General features: G+C 37.4%; 1 protein-coding gene across 1 annotated transcript; it reads right to left on the reverse strand.

The window, feature by feature from the left end:
- Nucleotides 1–3,286: 3,286 nt before the first annotated feature.
- On the reverse strand, nt 3,287–19,909 carry LOC132142666 (importin subunit alpha-4-like). Its single transcript, XM_059552711.1, has 17 exons — nt 19,775–19,909; nt 14,929–14,973; nt 11,746–11,835; nt 11,526–11,555; nt 11,387–11,439; nt 10,977–11,072; nt 10,124–10,209; nt 9,923–10,009; nt 9,233–9,402; nt 8,604–8,648; nt 7,575–7,706; nt 7,353–7,481; nt 7,086–7,190; nt 6,545–6,616; nt 6,297–6,459; nt 6,029–6,123; nt 3,287–5,874 (listed from the first exon to the last, which is right to left on the reverse strand). The coding sequence occupies exons 1-17, from the start codon at nt 19,841–19,843 to the stop codon at nt 5,776–5,778; spliced, it is 1,566 nt and encodes a 521-aa protein (XP_059408694.1). The 5' UTR covers nt 19,844–19,909; the 3' UTR covers nt 3,287–5,775.
- Nucleotides 19,910–20,887: the final 978 nt, after the last annotated feature.

Raw genomic sequence — 20,887 nt, forward strand, 5'->3', positions numbered from 1 at the left:
GTCCTGTCTTGTGATACATACATTTTGATATTGGAAACTTTTTGAGGAACATTCATAGAAATCAGGTGCTTTTAAATGCATTTTCAGTCTTAGGCAACACTTTACAATAAGGTTCAATTTGTTCAACTTTTAGTTAACTATTTATTTGGAAACTTTAAGTCGAATCGATAAGAAATTAGGTGAATTTATATTCAATTTTTGTTTTATAGGCAACACTTTCCACATGTTCCATTTGTTAACACTAGTTACCATGAACTATCAGTAGAAAATACATCTAAACATTTATCAATCTTAGTTGATGTTCATTTTAAAACATTTACACAAAGTAAAGTTATTTCTGTTAATATTCATGGATTTGAGCTAACAATAAACAGTTATATTTTCACTAACATTAACAAAGATAAAAAACAAAAATATATTGCTCGTTGGTAGTTCATGTTTGTTAATGGATTATCTAAAGTTAAATAATGGGAACTTATTGTAAAGTGTTCCCCTTTTATATTGTTTACACATGAAGCTGTAGTGAAATTACAATGCCTAAATTGTGCAATGAACTAATCTTTGACATTGCAATAATGAAGTAATACCTTAACTCTTACATACCTTGTTCAGGCCTGCATATATAAATGACTGACCAAAATATAGCAGCTAACTTGTTATGCTGTCATAACTTGGCAAGCAAGTAGTCAACTCAGTAGCACAGTCTGTGTAAAAAGAAGAATGTGATGAAACATGAATTTACGTAACTATTTACAATAATCTGGATCCAATTTGTGCTTCCTATCATACTGGATAAAGAAGTTTGGTAAGGGGAATTAATAGGAAATCTGGTCCTAGATCAGTGTAAAAAAAAAAAGTTAACCAAAGGGTTCACTGTTTAGGTGTCATATGGCAGGAAAACAATACAAGTAAACGTCTGTTGCTATGAGTCAGTTTGGAGTGGACTTCCTTTGTGTATTTACCACTGCAGTTATGCAAAGATACGCCTTAACCAATGTTCCTATAATATTCTGTGTACGTAATAAATGTTAATAATACATCCACTGCAGTACATCTTCTCCACATCTTAGTCTGTTGACTTTGAAAGGCTAATTATAACTGTGATAATTATATGCCTGATCACTAATGATATGATTTTATCTGTTCTTCTTTTTTGAATACTGCTGCATTCTTCTCAAATCCCTCCATGACTGCCGGAGGAGGAGTCACCCAGATCCCATTGAAAAACAACAGGTGAAAGTGAAGTGACATTCAGCCAAGTATGGTGACCCATACTCAGAATTTGTGCTCTGCATTTAACCCATCCGAAATGCACACACACAGAGCAGTGAACACACACACACACTGTGAGCACACACCCGGAGCAGTGGGCAGCCATTTATGCTGCGGCGCCCGGGGAGCAGTTGGGGGTTCGATGCCTTGCTCAAGGGCACCTAAGTCGTGGTATTGAAGGTGGAGAGAGAACTGTACATGCACTCCCCCCACACACAATTCCTGCCGGCTCGGGACTCGAACTCACAACCTTTCGATTGGGAGTCCGACTCTCTAACCATTAGGCCACGACTTCCCAAACACACAAGTAAACAGTAAAGGTAAACACACAAGTACAGCTAGTTGCTGGTGTTTAGGGTTGGGCTACCAATTAGCCAGTCTGGACAGAAGGTCATCTAGTGTGATATGAACAAAGTGCCTGGTTCAGAAAGAAATGTGAGACATTTACAAAAAAAGCATAAAACAGTGTTAAATATCAAGAACCCAAACAAATACAATTATTTTATTTTGCAGATTGTGGGATGGAGTTTTGAATTGGAAATCAAAGCTGGATTATTGAGATTGTGGGGCAAAAAAATAGGTTATGAAACATTGCGTTATCACAAATAGATAAAATAATATTTAGACTGAATCTCAAATGGATTGTATTTACATTTACATTTGCAGAATGAATCATTTTGCCTGATTTTCCTGTAGTGTTTGTCTTTGATGGTGGCGTAGACTAGAAGCAGGGCCAAAGTACCATCTAAAACCACTGTCAGAAGCTCCAGAGATACTATTGTCGGGTCTGAGTACAACCAGCGCTCTTCTGCCTTGCCATACTTGCCGGTCTCCTGGTTGAGAACTACTGATTTAAAGGAATAGATCACCCAGAAATTAAAATGTCTGTCAAGAACAGACATAATAATAATCTTGGATTATTTAGCAAACAAGTCGTATAGAATAACTATGGTCACTGTATGTAGTACAGCAACATTTGTGGTCTACAGAAAAAGTAGATATCACACGTGTTGAAAATGATATAAGGGTGAATTTTTGGCTGAACTACTCCTTTATTAATGCTACTGTTTAACACCTAACCCCAAAAACAAACCTGACAGCAAACTGAGCCACGTGAGTACAGAACAAACCGTTACTTTTGTGAAAAGGTTCTTTGCCTTCTGCAATTATATTTGTCTCAGTGGAGTGGCTGAGTGACATATCCAAGCCCCGCCCATGGTTTCAATGCCGTCCACGTCACAGAGAAGAATACGATTTGGCGGCAAATTTTTTTATTCCACCAAGTACTTTTCTGCAATCATGTAATAATCATATCCAATGCCATAATATATGTAGCCATCATAGAATTACCTGTCAAACGTACAAATATCCCATTTAGTAACAGCATGAAAATATATCAACAGTAACATTTGCAATAGAGCTTATCAGTCATGACGGTGAGTTGTAGTCCACTGCTAAATTCTAATTCTAGCCATGGATGCACTTACGAATTTCATATTTGTAAAATGTTCGATTTAAGATTAAAATTACACATTTTGCTCTTCAATCTAAACTGCAAATTTTAAAACCAATGTGTAATAAGTTGATCCCTCATGCACAAACTCCTGTTGTCCCCTTTGGTAGTTGTATTCCTTATGAAGAACATTGCATTTTTATAAGTACATATAATGGTTTTAAATTTCATGTTTGAGGTATGACAGTCTCATTTATGTGTATTTAAGTTTTAAGTAAATAATGTAAAGAAATAGATTTATTTAAAATCATGTCTCAAAAATGCTAATTGTCTGCAGATCTCCCCCAAAATTGGTCACCAACACAAGTGACTGGTGTGGTTCCGATTTATCCAATTTAATCTCTCTGTAATCTCACAAGAAACAACATCGAGCACTGTATTTATAAGAATGAGAGATATAAGGACTTCTGAATAGAAAAAGCCCAATTAAATGCCAGAACAGGGTCAAAAAGGAAAGCAAACGGGTGAAAGAGAAGAGACACCAAAGCATTACAAGGTCAATTATAAAAGAGCAATAAAAAGGATGGCTAACAGCAAGTTTATTTTGGTTAGGTTCATTGATACATTAAGCACGTCCTGAGGGAGTGATGAGTGAAAGATGTGTTGCCATAGAAAGGTGGCGGTGGGGAGGGGAGATGGATTGGTGGAGAATTGTGGGTAATTGTAATCCATATGAAAAGAATGACAAGGGAGCAAAATGGAAGTTAAGGGGACCAATTACAAGTCAGCCAGCAGACTAGAGGAGAATTAAATAAGAATTATAATTTAATAAGAATTATACTCCAGAGAACGTCTTATCGTAAAGTCCAGAGATAAGCAGACATAACACCCAAAAGACCCCATATTAGAAGCAGCTCCAATGCAACGTGGTAGGCATTATGAACCTTTTTTAGTTACTTTGAAATGAAAAACAAAAGGCACAATGAATTTCAACTCATTTTTTTATCTTTAATATGCACAAGAGTTGAAAAAAAAAATACTGATGAGCCACCTTAAAGAGAAATTCAGTTCTAAAATTTATAAAAACATACAAACAATCAGGCCAAAATGCGATCTGTCGCTTTTTTAGATTCTTTTTTTTCTTTAGCAAGTAAAAATCTTGCAAAAAGCAATAAGCTTGTATCCATTTCTGATACAAGACAAAACTTCTTTAAAGTGGCTCGTTTTCTAGTTGCCTAGATAAGTTCATGAATTTCAAACCAGTTTTTTTCTTTTCGTTCAACAATAATGGCTAATTCAAAAATCATCAGGGCTGCCTTCAGCTTCCTTACTGTCTTTTTCAGCAGTTTGTGGCCCAAACATAACTACTTTAGTTCAAATGCATTTTCCCCATACATCCCTTTACAAGTTAATGCACAGGGAAAAAAAGGAAAAAAAAAAACATCCAGTCACAACAGTAAGAAAGCCCAATTTCCAAATATTGGCAATCATTTGCCATTACAAACAAAAGTTAAATCAAAAGACAACAAAAACAAAAATGACCCCTATTGGCTGTAAATCAATAATCACAATGTTAATATTGTTCTGTAGCATCCCAACAATGTCTAAGTGTGGTAGCTTCGCATTATATACCTAAACAAGAACTATACTTTTATTTTAGTTGGTACAATTAGGTTTTGTAATAAGTGAAATAAGATTAAAAACCAACTAAACAAAAAAAGTAACCACTATGTCATGGATCTCCTTTCCCATTGCTTGTATAGTCAAAATTAAGCGAACATCGCTCTTCACTTACATTAAGCAATAAAATGGGAAAACCAAAAGTGTGCACGTAAGACTGGAAAAACTCCAAAAAGAGGAAGCTCCACCGATCAAAAAAAAAAAAAGATTTCACAATCCAATCACTGTTGCAAAGTTTCTTGTGGTTTTGACTACCGAGTGACGAAATGAACTGATTCAGTGAAAATATTCTCCAACCGGTTACAACTGGGGTTATCCCCAATGAACTTATTACTATGGTTAGACAGGAAGCAGAGAAGATGAATCCAGAAAATAAAGCGCTGCCAGAGCACCCTTGTTAAGCAGAAAGACCAGTTAATGTTATCTCAAAGAACTTCCAAAGGTTGTGGCGGCCCTTTAAAAGTCCTGACCAAATCGCATAGGATCCTCCTTTGACATGTCCCGACAGTCCCACTGCAAACCAAAAAAGATCAGCACAATGAATGTCCACTACACTATCACTGCAGAAGTTCGAAAATGAGGGTGCTTGTCTGGCTTAAATGAGATTTTCTCCATTTAAGTTTGTGTGATCTTCTGATGTAATTTTTTCTTCATTATCTTCAGTGTTTTGTAAATATCCATAATTTCAGGATGAAGAAAAAGCAAGAGTTGGTGGCGATAATTTAAGTTCTGTTTACACACCACATATTTATAGACACTCCCTTCCCACATTTGAGATATATTCCAGGGATGACCCATTATAGGCTAGTTCACAGATTTCGGATGAATGAGAGAGGGGGGTCCAAATGGCTTAACACAGTCAAGGCTGGACGTATAGAGTTGGGTGTCTTGGCTGAGACTTTAAGATCATGACCCGAAATGCAACATTTTGAGGGAAGGACTTTCCTGGAAACAGAAGAAAATCCCTGCCTTTATATTTTAGGAATATCTCTTTCTTTCATCTTCCTTGGCTGATATGATGGCTGGTACAACAACAGAAGTTCCTATTATTGTTCATGCTCACCTACGAGTGTGAGTGAGTGAGGGAGTGAGTGAAAGAGCAAAATCTATATACTTTTTTATTTTGGCAACTGCAGTATAATGACTCTTTTTTTCTTCCACGTCTTGAAGTTGCTGAGATCCATCCATGTTTTGAGTGGCATTGAGACTTCAGTGCTAGTTTCTTCTGTGTGAGTGAGTGTCGTTTCTGAGCATGGTGACTGGTTGGTTTTTCTGGTTAGTGAGTGGTTGGTAGGTGATGGGTCAGTAGGTGGCAGGGGCTGAGGAGCAGCTGGGAAACCCACCATTCCTAAGTTTGAAGCTCTGGATGTCTAGAACTTGAACTCCTTTGTTTGTAGGTTGGAGGATGGATCAAAGTTAAATGTGCCTCCCTGGGTGGCCTCAGGAATCAGGCTGGGGTCCTCATCAATCTACAAGCCGAACCAGACATTATTAACCAGATATCAACTGATAATTCAAATCTAGAACAGAACCCCCAACAAATAAAGCCCACAAGCAACAACACATCCATGCGTCAAGCACTGTACAGAGAAACATGCCAAGAACTGAGAGATTGAGACTCACATCGTCTCCTGAAAAGTACTGATCTATGATTTCAAAAGCAAGTTTATAGATGTCCTCATTTTCATGCTGCTGTAGGTTCTCAATTTTTTCCAATCCTGAAACACAGAAGCAAGATTACTGCTGATCTTTTTCTACAAAATAAGTAAAAACTTCAGTGAACGTGCATGTGAGATCATTTTGGACTAATCTGCTGGTCATTTATCACAATACAACCAAAAGCAATGTACTAAATTTAAAGACTACCAATTTCTGTACTTGTATGCATTACCTCCACACTCTTCGATGATCTCAGCAATTGTGCTGGCTTCCTCCCCAGCCATGATGAGGATGTTTTTCAGTCCATCGAGAACCACCTGGACCACCTGAGAGTCTTTCACTGACAGTAGGTTGCAGAAGGGCGGGATCACGTTTTGCTGGACCAAGTACTCCACCTGCCAATTACATCAAGGTAACCAATGAACAAGCATGAAAAGAAAAGTAGCTCAAAATAAGAGCTTCATCTGGAATGCTTCATACCTGATCCTTTCTTCCACTTATTGTCAAGTTGCTAATGGCCCATGCAGCCTCCTTCTGTGTTCCAAAATCACCCTGTTTGGAAAGGCCAAGACATATCAGACATCAAATTGAAGATCAAGCACTGTTTATTTATAGAGTGTCTGAACTGGACTCTTCAAAGAGACTAGATTTGAGCCCTAGAATTTATTTCTGATGCCATACAACAGATTATTAATAGTGAAAGAACATTATTAATACAAAAAAAATTACTATTACTAAATTACTTAATTACTTTTTTTTTTTTTACATTTTCTCAAGAAAATATGAGTTGGTCAATCTGATTCTAGGATGTTTTAAGTGGTTACTTATTGGCCCCTTATTGCTTATTGTTCTATTTGTATATATAAAAAAAGGAAAAACGCAATGTAGAAACCTTTTCACAACTTGTCTCGAGATTTTTGGACCCACAGTATATATACTGTGGCAGTGCTGAAATTAGGAGCTTTAATGAACGCTAAAATGAAAAGTGGGCATAGAGCAGACTATGCAGATGAAGTCTTACCTTGGCAAGCTGGTGAATGATCATGGGTATGAGACCAGCATCTATTACAGCCTGCACCTGCTGCTGGTTACCTGCTGTTATATTGGACAGGAACCACACTGCCTCCTGCAGGGAAGAACAGACGCATCTCAGATGCATTCTAAACATGAGGCACAGAGCTTATACTGGGACTGGGGAGATTTCGGTAGACACTTATGAAATTATGCAAGTAAATGTTTGGGTTTCATCATCGATTACATTCCACACAGGGGGTGTCGTCTGTCTCACCTTATTGATCTTCTCTTTGGGGTGTGTGAGCAGGTTGGAAAAGTGAGAGAGGACATCACAGTTGAGCACCACCTGAGTCTGCTCATCCGTCCCTGTTACAATGTTCCCCACTGCTCTCAGCGCTGCGGTCTGAGCAGAGGATACACAAACACTTAGAGTATGCCTTTGTGTGTGTTTTTTATGTATATAAATGGTCTTTAACATAAATGGTTGTATTTTTACCTGAACTTTGACCTCTTGGTGGCTGAGCAGTGGAACAAGGAAGGGGACGACACCGGAGTCTATTACCATCTGAATCTGCTCATTACCTCCATCTGTCAGATACGACAGAGCCCACACTGTGTCTACCAGGATCTAGAGGAAAGAGGAGATTTTAGTGTTCTAAACTCAGGCCGGTGACACACTGGCTGCGTGGCGTGTCTGCTGCGTATCAGTAACGTGGCGGCTGCCTCGCGTTTTCTGTGTCTTTACACACCAGAACCGTGCCTGACGAGGCGCTGCTGCTGCTGTAGGTGACATGGAGAGAGGCCGCCGACAGACCAGGATCTTGTCTTCACGACAACAATATCTATACTTCATGTTGAGTATAAATATAAAGCCTACTGATAAAGGACACTGTCAACAGTATTGACGGCAAAATAGATGTTTGACAGGTGCAATATTTGAAAATCGATAATTATTATTATTTTTTTTTTTTATTACATTTATATCTGAATTTATGTCAACCAATAGACTTTCAAACATCAAAATGTCATGAATTAATATGTATTTGTGTACAAAGTTACATATAAACATTTTCCTATTCTATTTTGCCTGGAAACGCTTCCAACACGCTTGCGTGTCGCGTGAAAAATAGGCGTCGGTTCTATTTCTAGCATGCACGCGTGAGCCGCGCGTCTCACACAGGCAGTCTGCAAGCTCTAACTCTTTTAAAATGGGATCCGAATTAAAAACGGACACGCCACGCGGCTGAGATGGTTGTGCCGCCGGCCTCAGACTCAGTTTCTACCATTTATTACACAGCTCTCTGCTTGGTTTATCGTAACACAGAGATAAATTGACCATTTTTCTTTTTTATTAGAGGATTTGTTAAAATAATGCAATAGAAACAAAATTCATATTTTATGTTTAAGTACTTATTTGACAAGAAGCCGTATAACAGTTTTTGCAAAATAAATCCCCTCAAGGCAATAGAACACCCTTTTATTGTGTAATAATAACTAAAGAATAATGTAATTCTCTTGTACTTACATTTATATCTGTATGATATATGAGTACACAAAGGGCAGGAAGAATCTGTGAGTGAAAAACGGAATTTGTTTAGAAATTAGAAATTTTATTTTAAACCACCAGACTGAAAGAATAAGCAAACAGCATGTAAACATGAAATTAGCTGCAGGACAACAAGAATATTCATTAGGCCTGCCATCTACGAAACAGTTGTTATATCACACACACACAAAATAACAAAGAGTGAAAACACAATCTAATGATTTCCTAGCAGCAGGAGGTACAATATGTTCCTTTCAGCTCAAAGCTACACCTCCACATTACAGACAAGAGGAGAAAATAAAAATGATAAAATACTGGCATGTCGTTTACACAGCATAATATCTGCACAGACTGAATAGATACTTAAATGAAAGGAAACACATTTCATATTATTGAGAGAGGCCGAGTCTAAAGAAGAATACAATTTTGACATAATATCGTACAAAATCTTTAAGATATTGTGGCAGTGATGCTTTACTGGATAGAATGCCAGTTTATAAAGTCCTTCATACATACAAATAAGTCAAACAGCCATAGACCAAGCATTATTTTTACCAATGCAAAGAAATAGTGTATGAAGGGCACATACAAACACTCACACTCCTCACCTCTTGTACTGTTTCCATAGGTGGTGGTGGGTCTTTGTTTCGGCACAGGTTGACAATGACCCAGGTAACGTTTCTCAAGAAGGTTATGGGGATGGATGGATTAATAAACGACAACAGAGGTTTGACCACACCGAGCGAGATGACGTAATCTCGACACTGAGGTCCATCACCTGCACAGGGCCCATGAAACAAGCACGTGTGTTGAATTCTGATGAGCATCTCAGCTGTTACAACTCTCAAATTATGGACCAGCATTTTTGGGATACATTTAAAGACAATTTCTTACTAAAGAAATTCAAATGTGGCAATAATGAAAGAAAAAAGAAGAAACCTATTTGCAACGAGAGCAAAACAAATTCGTTGAACAAAAAGCGAATAAACTCCAGTACTATAGGTGGCACAATGCAAGTACAGCTATGATGGGTCGTGAACCATCAAAATTTGTAAAGAAATAAATACAAAAGGTAAAATTACAGATTCTTCCTTTGGTGTTTTAATGTTGGTTGAACCAACAGCTTTCAGTGTGTTAATGCCTCCAATATGCATGAAGCAGCTGCTTTTGGCACGACATCCAAAAGTACACGTATTACACATATTACTCTCATTGGTTTCAATTTAATTTCTTGTTCTCATTTTGAGTTACAAAATTCAGAGGCAGTAACAGTATGAGGACCTTTCTCAGTTACTAACCAATGATGTTTCCCAGCGCCCACACGGCCTGCTCACACACGTTCTGATGAGGAGAGTGGAGCAGTCTCAAAAACAATGGGACAGCATCTACACAGGCAGAGAGAGAGAATGAGAGAACATACACACCGATCAGCTACACGCTTAACGGATGAAGTCAAAACAGACTGATCAAGTAGACAAAAGCCTGTCCAAACAACTTACTGGATTTGACCACTGCCTGTGTCTGCGAAGACGTCCCTGATGCAATGTTGGTCAAAGCCCAGGCAGCTTCGAACTGCAATGAAGGACTGATGAAGAAAGAAGACAAGTAAGTTCATTCATTGTCCTGTATTTATTTAAAATGTATTATTTATTTTTTTATATTTTTTTTTCTGATTTCATTTTCATTACTTTTCCAGTAATTTGTGAACAAAATGATTAAGGTTTTAATATTTATTGTACAGATGTTGAAAAGGTGGATTTCCATTTCTGTATCATATACCAATCCTTATTTATCCTCATAGATATGCATTTAAAAGTTGCTGCTTGTGTATAATATACACACACAACCCCTCAAAAGTTTGTAAAAAATTTGGTAAGATGTTTTTGAAAGAAAACTCTTATACTCTTCAAGGCTGCTTTAATTTGATACTGCAAAATACTGCAAAAGAATTCTGAAACATTATCACAATTTAAAATGCATGCTTTTTTCCCATACTTAAAAAAGTAATTTTCCTTTGATGGTAAAGCTGAACTTTCAGCATCATTACTCCAGTCTTCAAGATCCTTCAGAAATCATTCTAATTCTGCCTGATTTGGAAACATTTCCTATTTTGAACAGTTAATATTATAATGCTTAATATTTTTGTAACATACATTTTGATCAATTTAATTCCATATGTGCTGAATTAATAATAATAAATAATTCTCTCTCTCAAACACATTTTCTCAACTATTATTCAAGATGACATTCAGAACTTCACTGACTCTGATGCACGTTTGTACACAGACAGCACAATAAAAAAAGATACCATTAATTAGGAATACTTTCACTCAGTGGCATGTAGTCACTCACTTGTCATCCCTCTCCAGGCATTTGACTAAGATTGGAAGGATTCCACATTTTATCAAGTCGTCTATGGGGGGATTTCTGTCACTTGAGAGCAATTTTCTGTAAGGATGGAAAAGAGAAAAACAGTCATCTTTCAGCACTCCAAACACATGCCAGCAGTGTCAACACAATTTATTTCTAAGAGACCACTGCAGCCGAATATATTTAATCATATTTAATTGCAAGCATAATTAACAAAGTATGCAATTTTTCTGTTTTGAGTTAGGCTGTTCACTTTCAGCTGATCAACAATGTGAATTAAAACAGCAAAAAGTGTCCATTCAGATATGTTGACTTGAGGCTATGAGAGATGTTTTTAGAAGGCATTGTGTAACAAATGCAAATCTTTTCATATACGTTTTACAACACTTTACCTGGCTGCCTGCACTGCACTGAGCTGCACCACAGCATTGTCACTGGTGGCGTTCTGTAGTGAAAAAGATGAGAAATGGAGAATGAGTCAATGCCTCTCTTACCACCACCATTTAATAACACCACACTCCAGAATCTTACCTGTAAGATGGCATCTAGCGTTACATTTTGCTGAGGAGAAAATAGAGAGAGAAAAAGATAAGACAAACTATATAAACTATATTCTTGTTCATATTTTTGTGACCTCTGAGCAATACATGTAAAAAGCCTTTTTGGCTGAATTTGGAAGAGTATCTTAATAAACTATATAAAGGAAAATGGAAGATGTGGAGTAAGATGAAATAAGAAGAAAGCCTCTTACTCCTTTGAAATCAGAGTCCGCATCGGAATCTTCCAGACTCTCTTCCTGTGGAACATTTCGTTTCTTCAGGAGATGCTCGTCTCTTTTGTTCTGTACGGATCGAGACATCAGATAAATAGCAGGTCCTTGGTGATACTTTGCACTTAATAAATGCATCATGAGATCATAAAGACCTAAACAAATGCAAACTCTGACTTTAGACTCAATGCATTTGAGGAAGTAAGAAAACGCATCATCTTATTAATGTCATGTATATTTAACAAAGCTATATTTATTTTTAATGGACAATTATTTTAAAGACGTTATATCACACGCATTTCCTCTAAGGAGGTTTTTTGTTAAGCTGTGCCTTTAAGATATCAAACTTCTTCAGTACAGTGGTTCAATGTGGATCACACGGAAAAACCTTGTTAAATATAACATAAGTTGCTTGTTTTTAACACTGGGATCCTTTAGAAGGATCTGCAGAGTGGAAGGTGCTACACAAAGACAAACACCATATTTTATGGACTTCGCCATATTGTGATAGTTAGTTGTTCTAGTGTTTAGCAATTTTAGAGCACCAAATAAATTGACAAATTAATGTGTACAGTTGTGCGCTAATATTTCACTTTTGCAGCTTTATCCGAAAAAAAAAATAGTCTTTTTTTTCACTAAAGATTAAATATTTCAATCTTCTTTCTCATGATACAGCCCCTAAATGAATATTTGACTACTAATGTCAATTAAATAGAATTAAAAAGCACTATAACTGAACCCTTGAAAATGGCAACCAACGAAAGGAACACAAAATAACTAGTGGTTCTATACACAGTGTGAGAAAATAATGTGAGCGTGAGCCGTCTGTGACTCTAATGTTGGAGCAAATAGGAATGCAAGAGGAATGTCTCACACACAAACACACACACAGAGCAGGACAGCCGCATTCTGTCCCATTCCTCTGGGCTGAGAGTCTAACAGCCTAATATGGACAGGACTTGCTGTGTCACCCAATCCAGCCCAAATTATTCAACAACATCGAGGCTGTACGACTACACTTCAGATTCTACAGCTGTGTAGAAACCCATAAAAACGCAGGTAGTTCTAGCAAGGTCCTGAGTTCCTTGCCAAAAGATATGTGGGACGAGGGAAGCCCCTCATGACAAACCTTCTTCTTGGGGTGCAGCCAGCCAGGGGCCCTGTGACCACGGATGGCGTGACCCAAATACAGCAAGCGCAAACAGATCTCCAACAGAAACGGATCACCAGATGATAGAACAAAGCCACGAGAAGGCCTCGACAGCAAGACATTCTGATGTTTTATAACCCATTTGAATCAATTATATTTATATTACTATTGTATAGTCAACTAGACAATCTATTTCTGCCAAATTAGCAGGAAAGAAAACTTCATGGCATACATAGTAATAAACACATTGCAAATACCAAATACATTTAAATATTAGTTTTCATGAGCTATTCCAAAATTACACCAGAATGACAATACTACACTCGACACTCAGTGTTTGGTCAAAATTACACTAAACATACGGAGATGGCTTGCTTCCAATGTTCAAGTCTGACAGAAAATCCTAAATGCAGTGTCCTGAGGCAAGAACGAAGCATCCATGCACACTTACATGCATCACCACCTGCTTAATTCTACTATTATGCATGAAGAGACTCTAGAGAGCTCCATGCTCAGGCCAGATTTAAACTACTTCTGTTTCCTCAATCGCATCACCTCACACACAGCACTGCAACTGCACATAAATTCTCAAAGTGATGCCAAGAAGTTATCACAAGGTGGGATAGTTAGCAGGAAACACATGTGACATCTCACTAGCAATATCTGATGAATGATATTGCGATATATACAATGAATATGTACTGCATATTTATGGTAATTTCACTGGCAAGCTACATTTAAGCATTATTAGGTTAGTTTGATAGAACTGAAACGGTAATATATAGTAGTTTTGTCACTGATAAACGAGAGATATCATTAGAACACCTGTGAATCATTTTGATAAATTTTAAATGAGTCAGCGACTACAAGTTCACAAATCATTTTATACCATTTCAGAGCAAAAGCAAAAAAATTCCTAGCAAATACTGGCAAAAAATATATATATAAATATCAGGTGCGACTATAAGTCGCAGGACCAGCTAAACTATGAACAAAAGTGTGACTTAGAGTACGGAAAATATGGTAATTGTTTTAGCTCTACAGCCCGGCCCTAAATGAGACGGAGAAACTATTCAGTGAATACAAATCTCAAGTGTGCACTGAATCACTACAATAAACGGAGCTTAACGTTGTCACTGAGAGTGCACATAGTTATTTAAGAATGGGGAGCTAAAGCTGATGAGAATCCAGATTGTAAGGCTGGTTTATTTCAACTAACATTCTCTGATGAATCACATGTAATGCATCAGAATGAACTGTTAAGCTGCATACTGTAGCTTTAAAACATCCATCCTGAGAAAGCCTGTAAATGAACAGTGAATATGGAAATACACCTGTAACTATGATAGGGCCTAAAAAAAAAAAAGTTTGGTTCCGGTTGGTTGTCAGTTGAGGTCATTGGTCGGTAGGGATTTATTATTTTTATTTATTTATTTTTTTTTTCTCCAGTGGCAGTTTTACACACACGCGCTGATTTTAAATGTGTGTACCGGTACTTTTACGACAGTGATTCTGTATTCCCGTTTAAAGTCTGTTGTTGCCATAGACACGCAAAACACACACACACAAAAAGCCTTCGCGGGAGTTTGACAGGCGATCTCATAGTAGATTAACATGGAGAATTTGAACTTGAAAAACGGAGTGTACAGACATCTTTTTGTAGTCAAACAACATTCTTTATGATGTTCATTTATGTGGTTTATTTGATTTTGATGCTATAAATTAACTAGAAGCAAGAGACGATCAGTTAGTTTTAACTGATGATCTAACTTACAGCGATCTGTTCGACACATTCAAGAGCCACAAAACGGTATTTATTGTTTACATTTCTTAAAAAAATGACCACATTTGAAAGGTGAAATACCCAAATGAGACTTTGTTTCATATTAAAAGTAAGCTGGTAATGTTAATGTCCTGTCTGTCAGCATGTTGTCAGTGCCCTCTCTGTTCCGCGATATATTGTATATTGTTAATTTTTTTTTTAGGCCTAGACCTCACATTTATCGTGAACTTACCTTTCTCAGTTCTACCGTCACTTCATTACGATGTCTTCGCATCGTCTGAAAAAGAATGAAAGAAATAGATTAACGTTGTACAGTACAACATATCTAAGACAAACAGTGACCGAAAAGGAAGAACAATTCTAAGAAAACTCCTTAAATATAAAGTCGTATGAGGAAAAGGCTCCCATGCATTGGCAGAGTATGGCTTTATTACTGCTTGAAGTTTAATACTTTGGTTTAGCTGTTTGTTCAAAGCCACAAGTGATTCATTCACTCACAGCGAAGGTGACACCCTATAATATTGAATGAGCTGAAAAAAATGGAAACAAAATGCAACATTAATGGCAACTAAAGTCTGGCCACTCCAGCAGAACAAAGAGGCAGTCACCCGTGGTAACCATGGTGATGGCAGAACCCAGCTGTCACTCACTCCTCACATTTTGTGGACATTCTATTAGAACTGTTAGAACACACATCTGCATTCACACATGTACTTATCACAGTACCTTTAAACATTACGAAGTCAAATAAATACAAAAATACACAGGGTGTTTTGATTTTGTCAACTCTACACTATGGCAAAAATAGACAGACCACCCATCACAAGTGATTTTGTACCTTAACTTAATAATAATAATAAAATAAAAAAATATATATATTTATACAGTTCCAATGGGACACAGAAGGAGAATCAGCAGCCAATGATGTAAAGAATGCACTTGCTGTGTGGTGGGGACGGTGGGACGGATCAGATTTGATCTTGTGACTAGGCATCCTAGTTCATGTTACAGCAAATCCTCACTGTGCCTTATGCAATCCAAAACCAAAGGAGAAAGCAAGAGGATCTACGGAAGCTGTTTCTGCCACTGAATAAAAAATAAAAAAAGGTTATTGCAACTTTTTATCTCACAATTCAGTTTTTTTCACAGAATTGTAAGATATAAAAAATTTTTAAATTGCACTATGAAATCAGAAGTTTCTCTTGCAATTACAAGTTTATCTCTCGCAATTCTGACTTTCTTTCCTCACAATTCTGACTTTTTATCTCAGAATTGTGAGATATAAACTCGCAAATGAGAGTTAAAGGGCGGGGGGGGTGCTGATGTGTTCTCAGAATTGCTATTTATATCTCACAAAAGTCAGAATTGCGATTCAGAGAAAAAGTCAGAATTTTGAGATTATATATCCAAGCTATGACTTTATTTCTCAGAATTGCGAGTTTATGTTTGCGATATATGTAAGGAGGTTCAAGCACTATTTGACACTCAAATCAAGAGTTCAATTTAAGCATTTGGCACATTCTTTTATTCAAAGTGACAAAGAGTGCATTGCACTTATAACTGCATTTCAATTAATTTCAAATTCAAATTTGTTTCTCCTGCACAAGCACCATGGCTCAATGTTAAACTAACACTAGGTCACAACTTGGCCCATTTCAGGAAACCAAATAAAAGCAAAAAAATCTCACCACAAAGCAGATTCCTGGAGCCTCAACATGTACGGTATTTTAGCAGTGCATATGAATCAAAACAGAATGACACGAGGGCAGAACCGAGAGGTAGCACTCTAGTAGTCAGCGGACCCTTGCTTCGCCAGTGCCATGACAGCTTGCTACTCTAGAAACCATAATGACACCGTATGTGTGCATGTGCTTGACAGGTTGCCAGCATGGTCTGAGGACATGCGGTCTCGCTGCTGTAAGGTCCACGACATACTAATAGACAGGCTAACCGCATAGTAGCCACAAACATCAGGCTTGACTATCTTTTTAGACCATGCAGCTTGCAACACCAAGGTTATGTGTTCCAAAGTGTAAATAATACACAAATTACCCAAACGATTTCACTAAAGCATCTGGAAAATGCAAAACCGCAGGATGTAAGCTTACTGAGGGAAGGACTTCAAGTAATTCAATTTAGCTGGGTTGACAATGACAATATCAATTTTAATTGATCTTCATTATAATAATCTCGAAATGGAGTCTTAAGACTATGCTGTTTAACGTTAATGCATAAACAAATCTTCACTCAACATTATATTTAGCAAACCTGTAATTCAATAATCCAAATAAGCATAGTATTTTCTCTTTTTTGATAAGAAACAGTCTCAGCTTTCAAATTTTGTTCCTTTTATTCGTTTTATAACGTCAATGGTCATCTCTTCTTCGTTAATATTATTAGCTATAGCACTAAATAAATATGCAAAGAAACTTACTGAAATATTTTGTCTCTTCAGTGTTTCAACCACATAAAAACATCAATATAAGCTTGTAAACAAGGTCAAAAACACTATTTCAATAAATATATGCGCTGAATTGCAAATCAATCAAAAAAAAAAAAGAGCTCATGACTGCGAATCAAATAGTGAAATGTCAACTCTCAGCCCTATAATCCTAAATATTTTTTTATATTGTGCAAATGTAAACAAACTCTTTGATCTTTGTATATAAAGTATGACACGGCAGATTAATCAAAGCCTGTGTGTCTTTTTCCACAGCTATTTAGCAAATGCAAGACACAGACAGAAGCACTTGTTACTCTCTCAGGGTGCTTTCACACCTGCCTCATTTAGTTCTGTTGAATCGTACCAGAGTTTGTTTCATTATGTGCATTATGGGATGAGGAAGTGTTTGTTGACAGTTTGCACTTTAGCATGGCAGCTCGTGGACAAACTTGGAGTAGTGAGGAGGCTCATAGAAATTTGGTCAGATGACCATGAGCACGTCAGAGTTAAGAATTAATGCACGCCTCTGCTTGAAGTTACAAGCGATGCCCGCTCGCCATTTGCAGTGCATTAGAACGTTGTTTTCAAGCCGCATCCGCGCTTCGACGTGACGTGACGTTTGATGAGATAGCTGCTATGTTTCAACTTAACTGCCTGTGTTTGGTTATAGATATCAATTTTATTTGTATAGTGCTTTTTACAATACTCATTTTTTCAAAAATGCAAAAGAATATAATGACGTTTTTAATATTTTAATGCTTATAATATTTTAATGCTTATAGAGATGTATTGTTTGCATATTGTGGTGTATACAAACAATGTACTAGATAATGATTAAATCTAGCAGCTAATAAGTCAAAGTATCCCACAGTTCGTTGCTGACCACATCAAATAAATCACCCTAGGAGCACAAGACGAGAAATCTGAATCTGGTTTGCCAATTTTGTGAGTAGCTGCATAAGGGCAGCAGCTTTGCCGGTTGATCCAGAGCCATGTGTGTCTGACGGCTGAGTCACACCAGCACCCCACAGTCGCATTCAATTCACACCATTAATCTTAAAGGAGGCTTCTGGGGTTACCCGCACAAGCCCATGACAGAAGATGATAATGATTTCTAGTATTAACAGGGTCTGAGAGTAAATGAGTTCATTATAAATGTGATCGCAGCACCTTAACTTTTATACTACTCATCTGAAAGTGACTTTGAACACTCATTATGGTGGTCCTCTGGGTAAGACGTGACGTTTGATGAGATAGCTGCTATGTTTCAACTTAACTGCCTGTGTTTGGTTATAGATATCAATTTTATTTGTATAGTGCTTTTTACAATACTCATTTTTTCAAAAATGCAAAAGAATATCATGACGTTTTTAATATTTTAATGCTTTATAGTCATACTTAGCAGATTATAAAAGGGCAATAATACATGATTTGTCTGATATAAACAATCAAGCAGTTGAGATTCACAAAACCAGTCTTAAGTCGCTGGGGTATATTTGTAGCAATAGCCAAAAATACATTGTTTGGGTCAAAATGATTGATTTTTCTTTTATGCCAAAAATCATTAGGCCATTAAGTAAAGATCATTTTCCATGAAGATATTTTGTAAATTTCCTACTGTAAATATATAAAAACTAATTTTTTTATTAGTAAAATGCATTGCTAAGAACATTTGGACAACTTTAAAGGCGATTTTCTCAATATTTCGATTTTTTTTGCACCCCTAGATTCCAGATTTTTAAACAGTTGTATCTCAGCCAAATATTGTCCTAACCACAAACCATATTTATTCTGCTTTCAGATTATGTATAATGTATATCTTAATTTCAGATATGTATATCTTAATTTCAGTGTGAAGGCAATAAAATCAGGTTAATTTAACTCTGGTGATCCTTACATGCTAACTGCCCCACCAAAGGACAATCTGATTGAAGAGAAAAAGATGTGAAGCCGTAGTCTTTTCACATTTACGTCTTTATTAAAACACCACAATCAGCTCTAATCATTGAATACGTCGATTAAAACCTACTACAGCAGGCTTGCTGACCTGGTGCCACTAAACGAGCAATAAAGAGGTCAGTTGTTGAGCTATGACCGGTCATGATCAGTTCTAGAGAGATTGCTAAAGCCGGTTTAAAACACCTGTCTCTGTCGCATATACCTGGTTCGCAAGTTATATTCCCTATTATGAGACCATGTTTAGGGTGTTTATCTTCTATACATCAATGTTAAAAGTAGGACTAAGAAAAAACACGAATAAACGGGCTGCTGGGCGATTAAACTGCCGCCTGCTAACAAGTTAGCCGTTAGCATACGTGCTAACACGATAAATCTGCATGTTTTCGGCCCAGCGTACTTTAAAATGTAAAAATAACAGCCAAGCCACCAAACCAACCTTATAGACAAACCAGTCTTAATATTACACGACTATAACAACTCAAGTCCGTGTATAAGCCGCGATGAGCTGGTGAATACTGAAGTGTGTTTAAAGAGGCCTCTGTGTAGGCCGCGCCCGCTCCGCTCGATCCACAAACACTCGCTCCGATCCGACACCGTGAAGCAGAACCACCGAGACTCGGAGTGGGGAAACCGACGTGTCAAACAGCACAGAGTCCAAAGTCTCTGGCGGGCTTACCTCCACATCTCGCCCCTTGTTTTTGAAGCTCTTGATGCGATGGTTTTCCAAGCCGGCGTTTTCGGCCATGGCTCTGTGTGTGTGTGTTTGCAGTCCCGACCGACGCGCGGAGCTCCGCTCAGGGAGGAGGCAGAGGGAGGGAGGGAGGGAGGGAGGGAGGGAGGGGAGCGGAGGGGGGTGGAGGGGAGTCGCGTTGTCCGATTCGTGATTGAATCGTCCATTTGAGTCGGATCTTTTTTTAACGAGTCAATAACTCTCCGAGTCATTAAACAGTAATCTTCGTAAATATATTGTACTGGAAGAGGAAAGGTTTATGACCTGACTGTTTGGCAGTTTTATAAACACGCATACGAGCGTTTTCTTTTATTTGTTTATAGTTATTGTATATAGTTATTTTATTATTATTTCTATTCAAACGCAAAAATCAGCCGAATTTTAGTTTTGATTATTGTATATGCAAATCATACTTCTTCATCACTTTATGCACATTTTGACCTGAATCATACATGCAACACACGAGAACGAGATATATTAAATTGCTTATTAATACTTCTGAACAGTCAACTGTGATGAAATATACATTTACGTATTTATTTATTTTAACTTTTTTAGACAAGTAATATGCCACTGATAAATGTTAGTGACCGTGATTAGTTAAATAATTGCTGGATCGTTATTTATTTATTTTATTATTTTTTGGACTGGTTCATTTTGGTAAAGAGCCGAATCCCAGAAATGAGTCGGATCCTCATCACTATGGGGGGACTCGATTTATGTACGTAGAGCAGGTGCAGAGCAGACGGGACACCGACTCCTGTATTGTAACTGTAATATGATTTATATATATTATATTTATTTATTTTTTTGACAACAGGTCTTGTGGATGCATCCTACAGTTTTACGCCACTTCATTATGGGGTTCCAGGTAAAGGATAATGATAAAAGGAGCAGTGATTCTGCAGTGAAACATTACTGGAGTTAAGGCGAGGTGTTTCTTCGGACCCGACCCGTACAGTAGATGTGCGTCATCGTGAGTAGATTAGAGATTGCGCAAGTTTGCTCATCTGACATGATGCGTACGCCAGTAACGTACGTAAAAATGCGTCATCGCGC

This window comes from Carassius carassius, chromosome 6 (genome assembly GCF_963082965.1).
Source record: "Carassius carassius chromosome 6, fCarCar2.1, whole genome shotgun sequence".
NCBI lineage: Eukaryota > Metazoa > Chordata > Actinopteri > Cypriniformes > Cyprinidae > Carassius > Carassius carassius.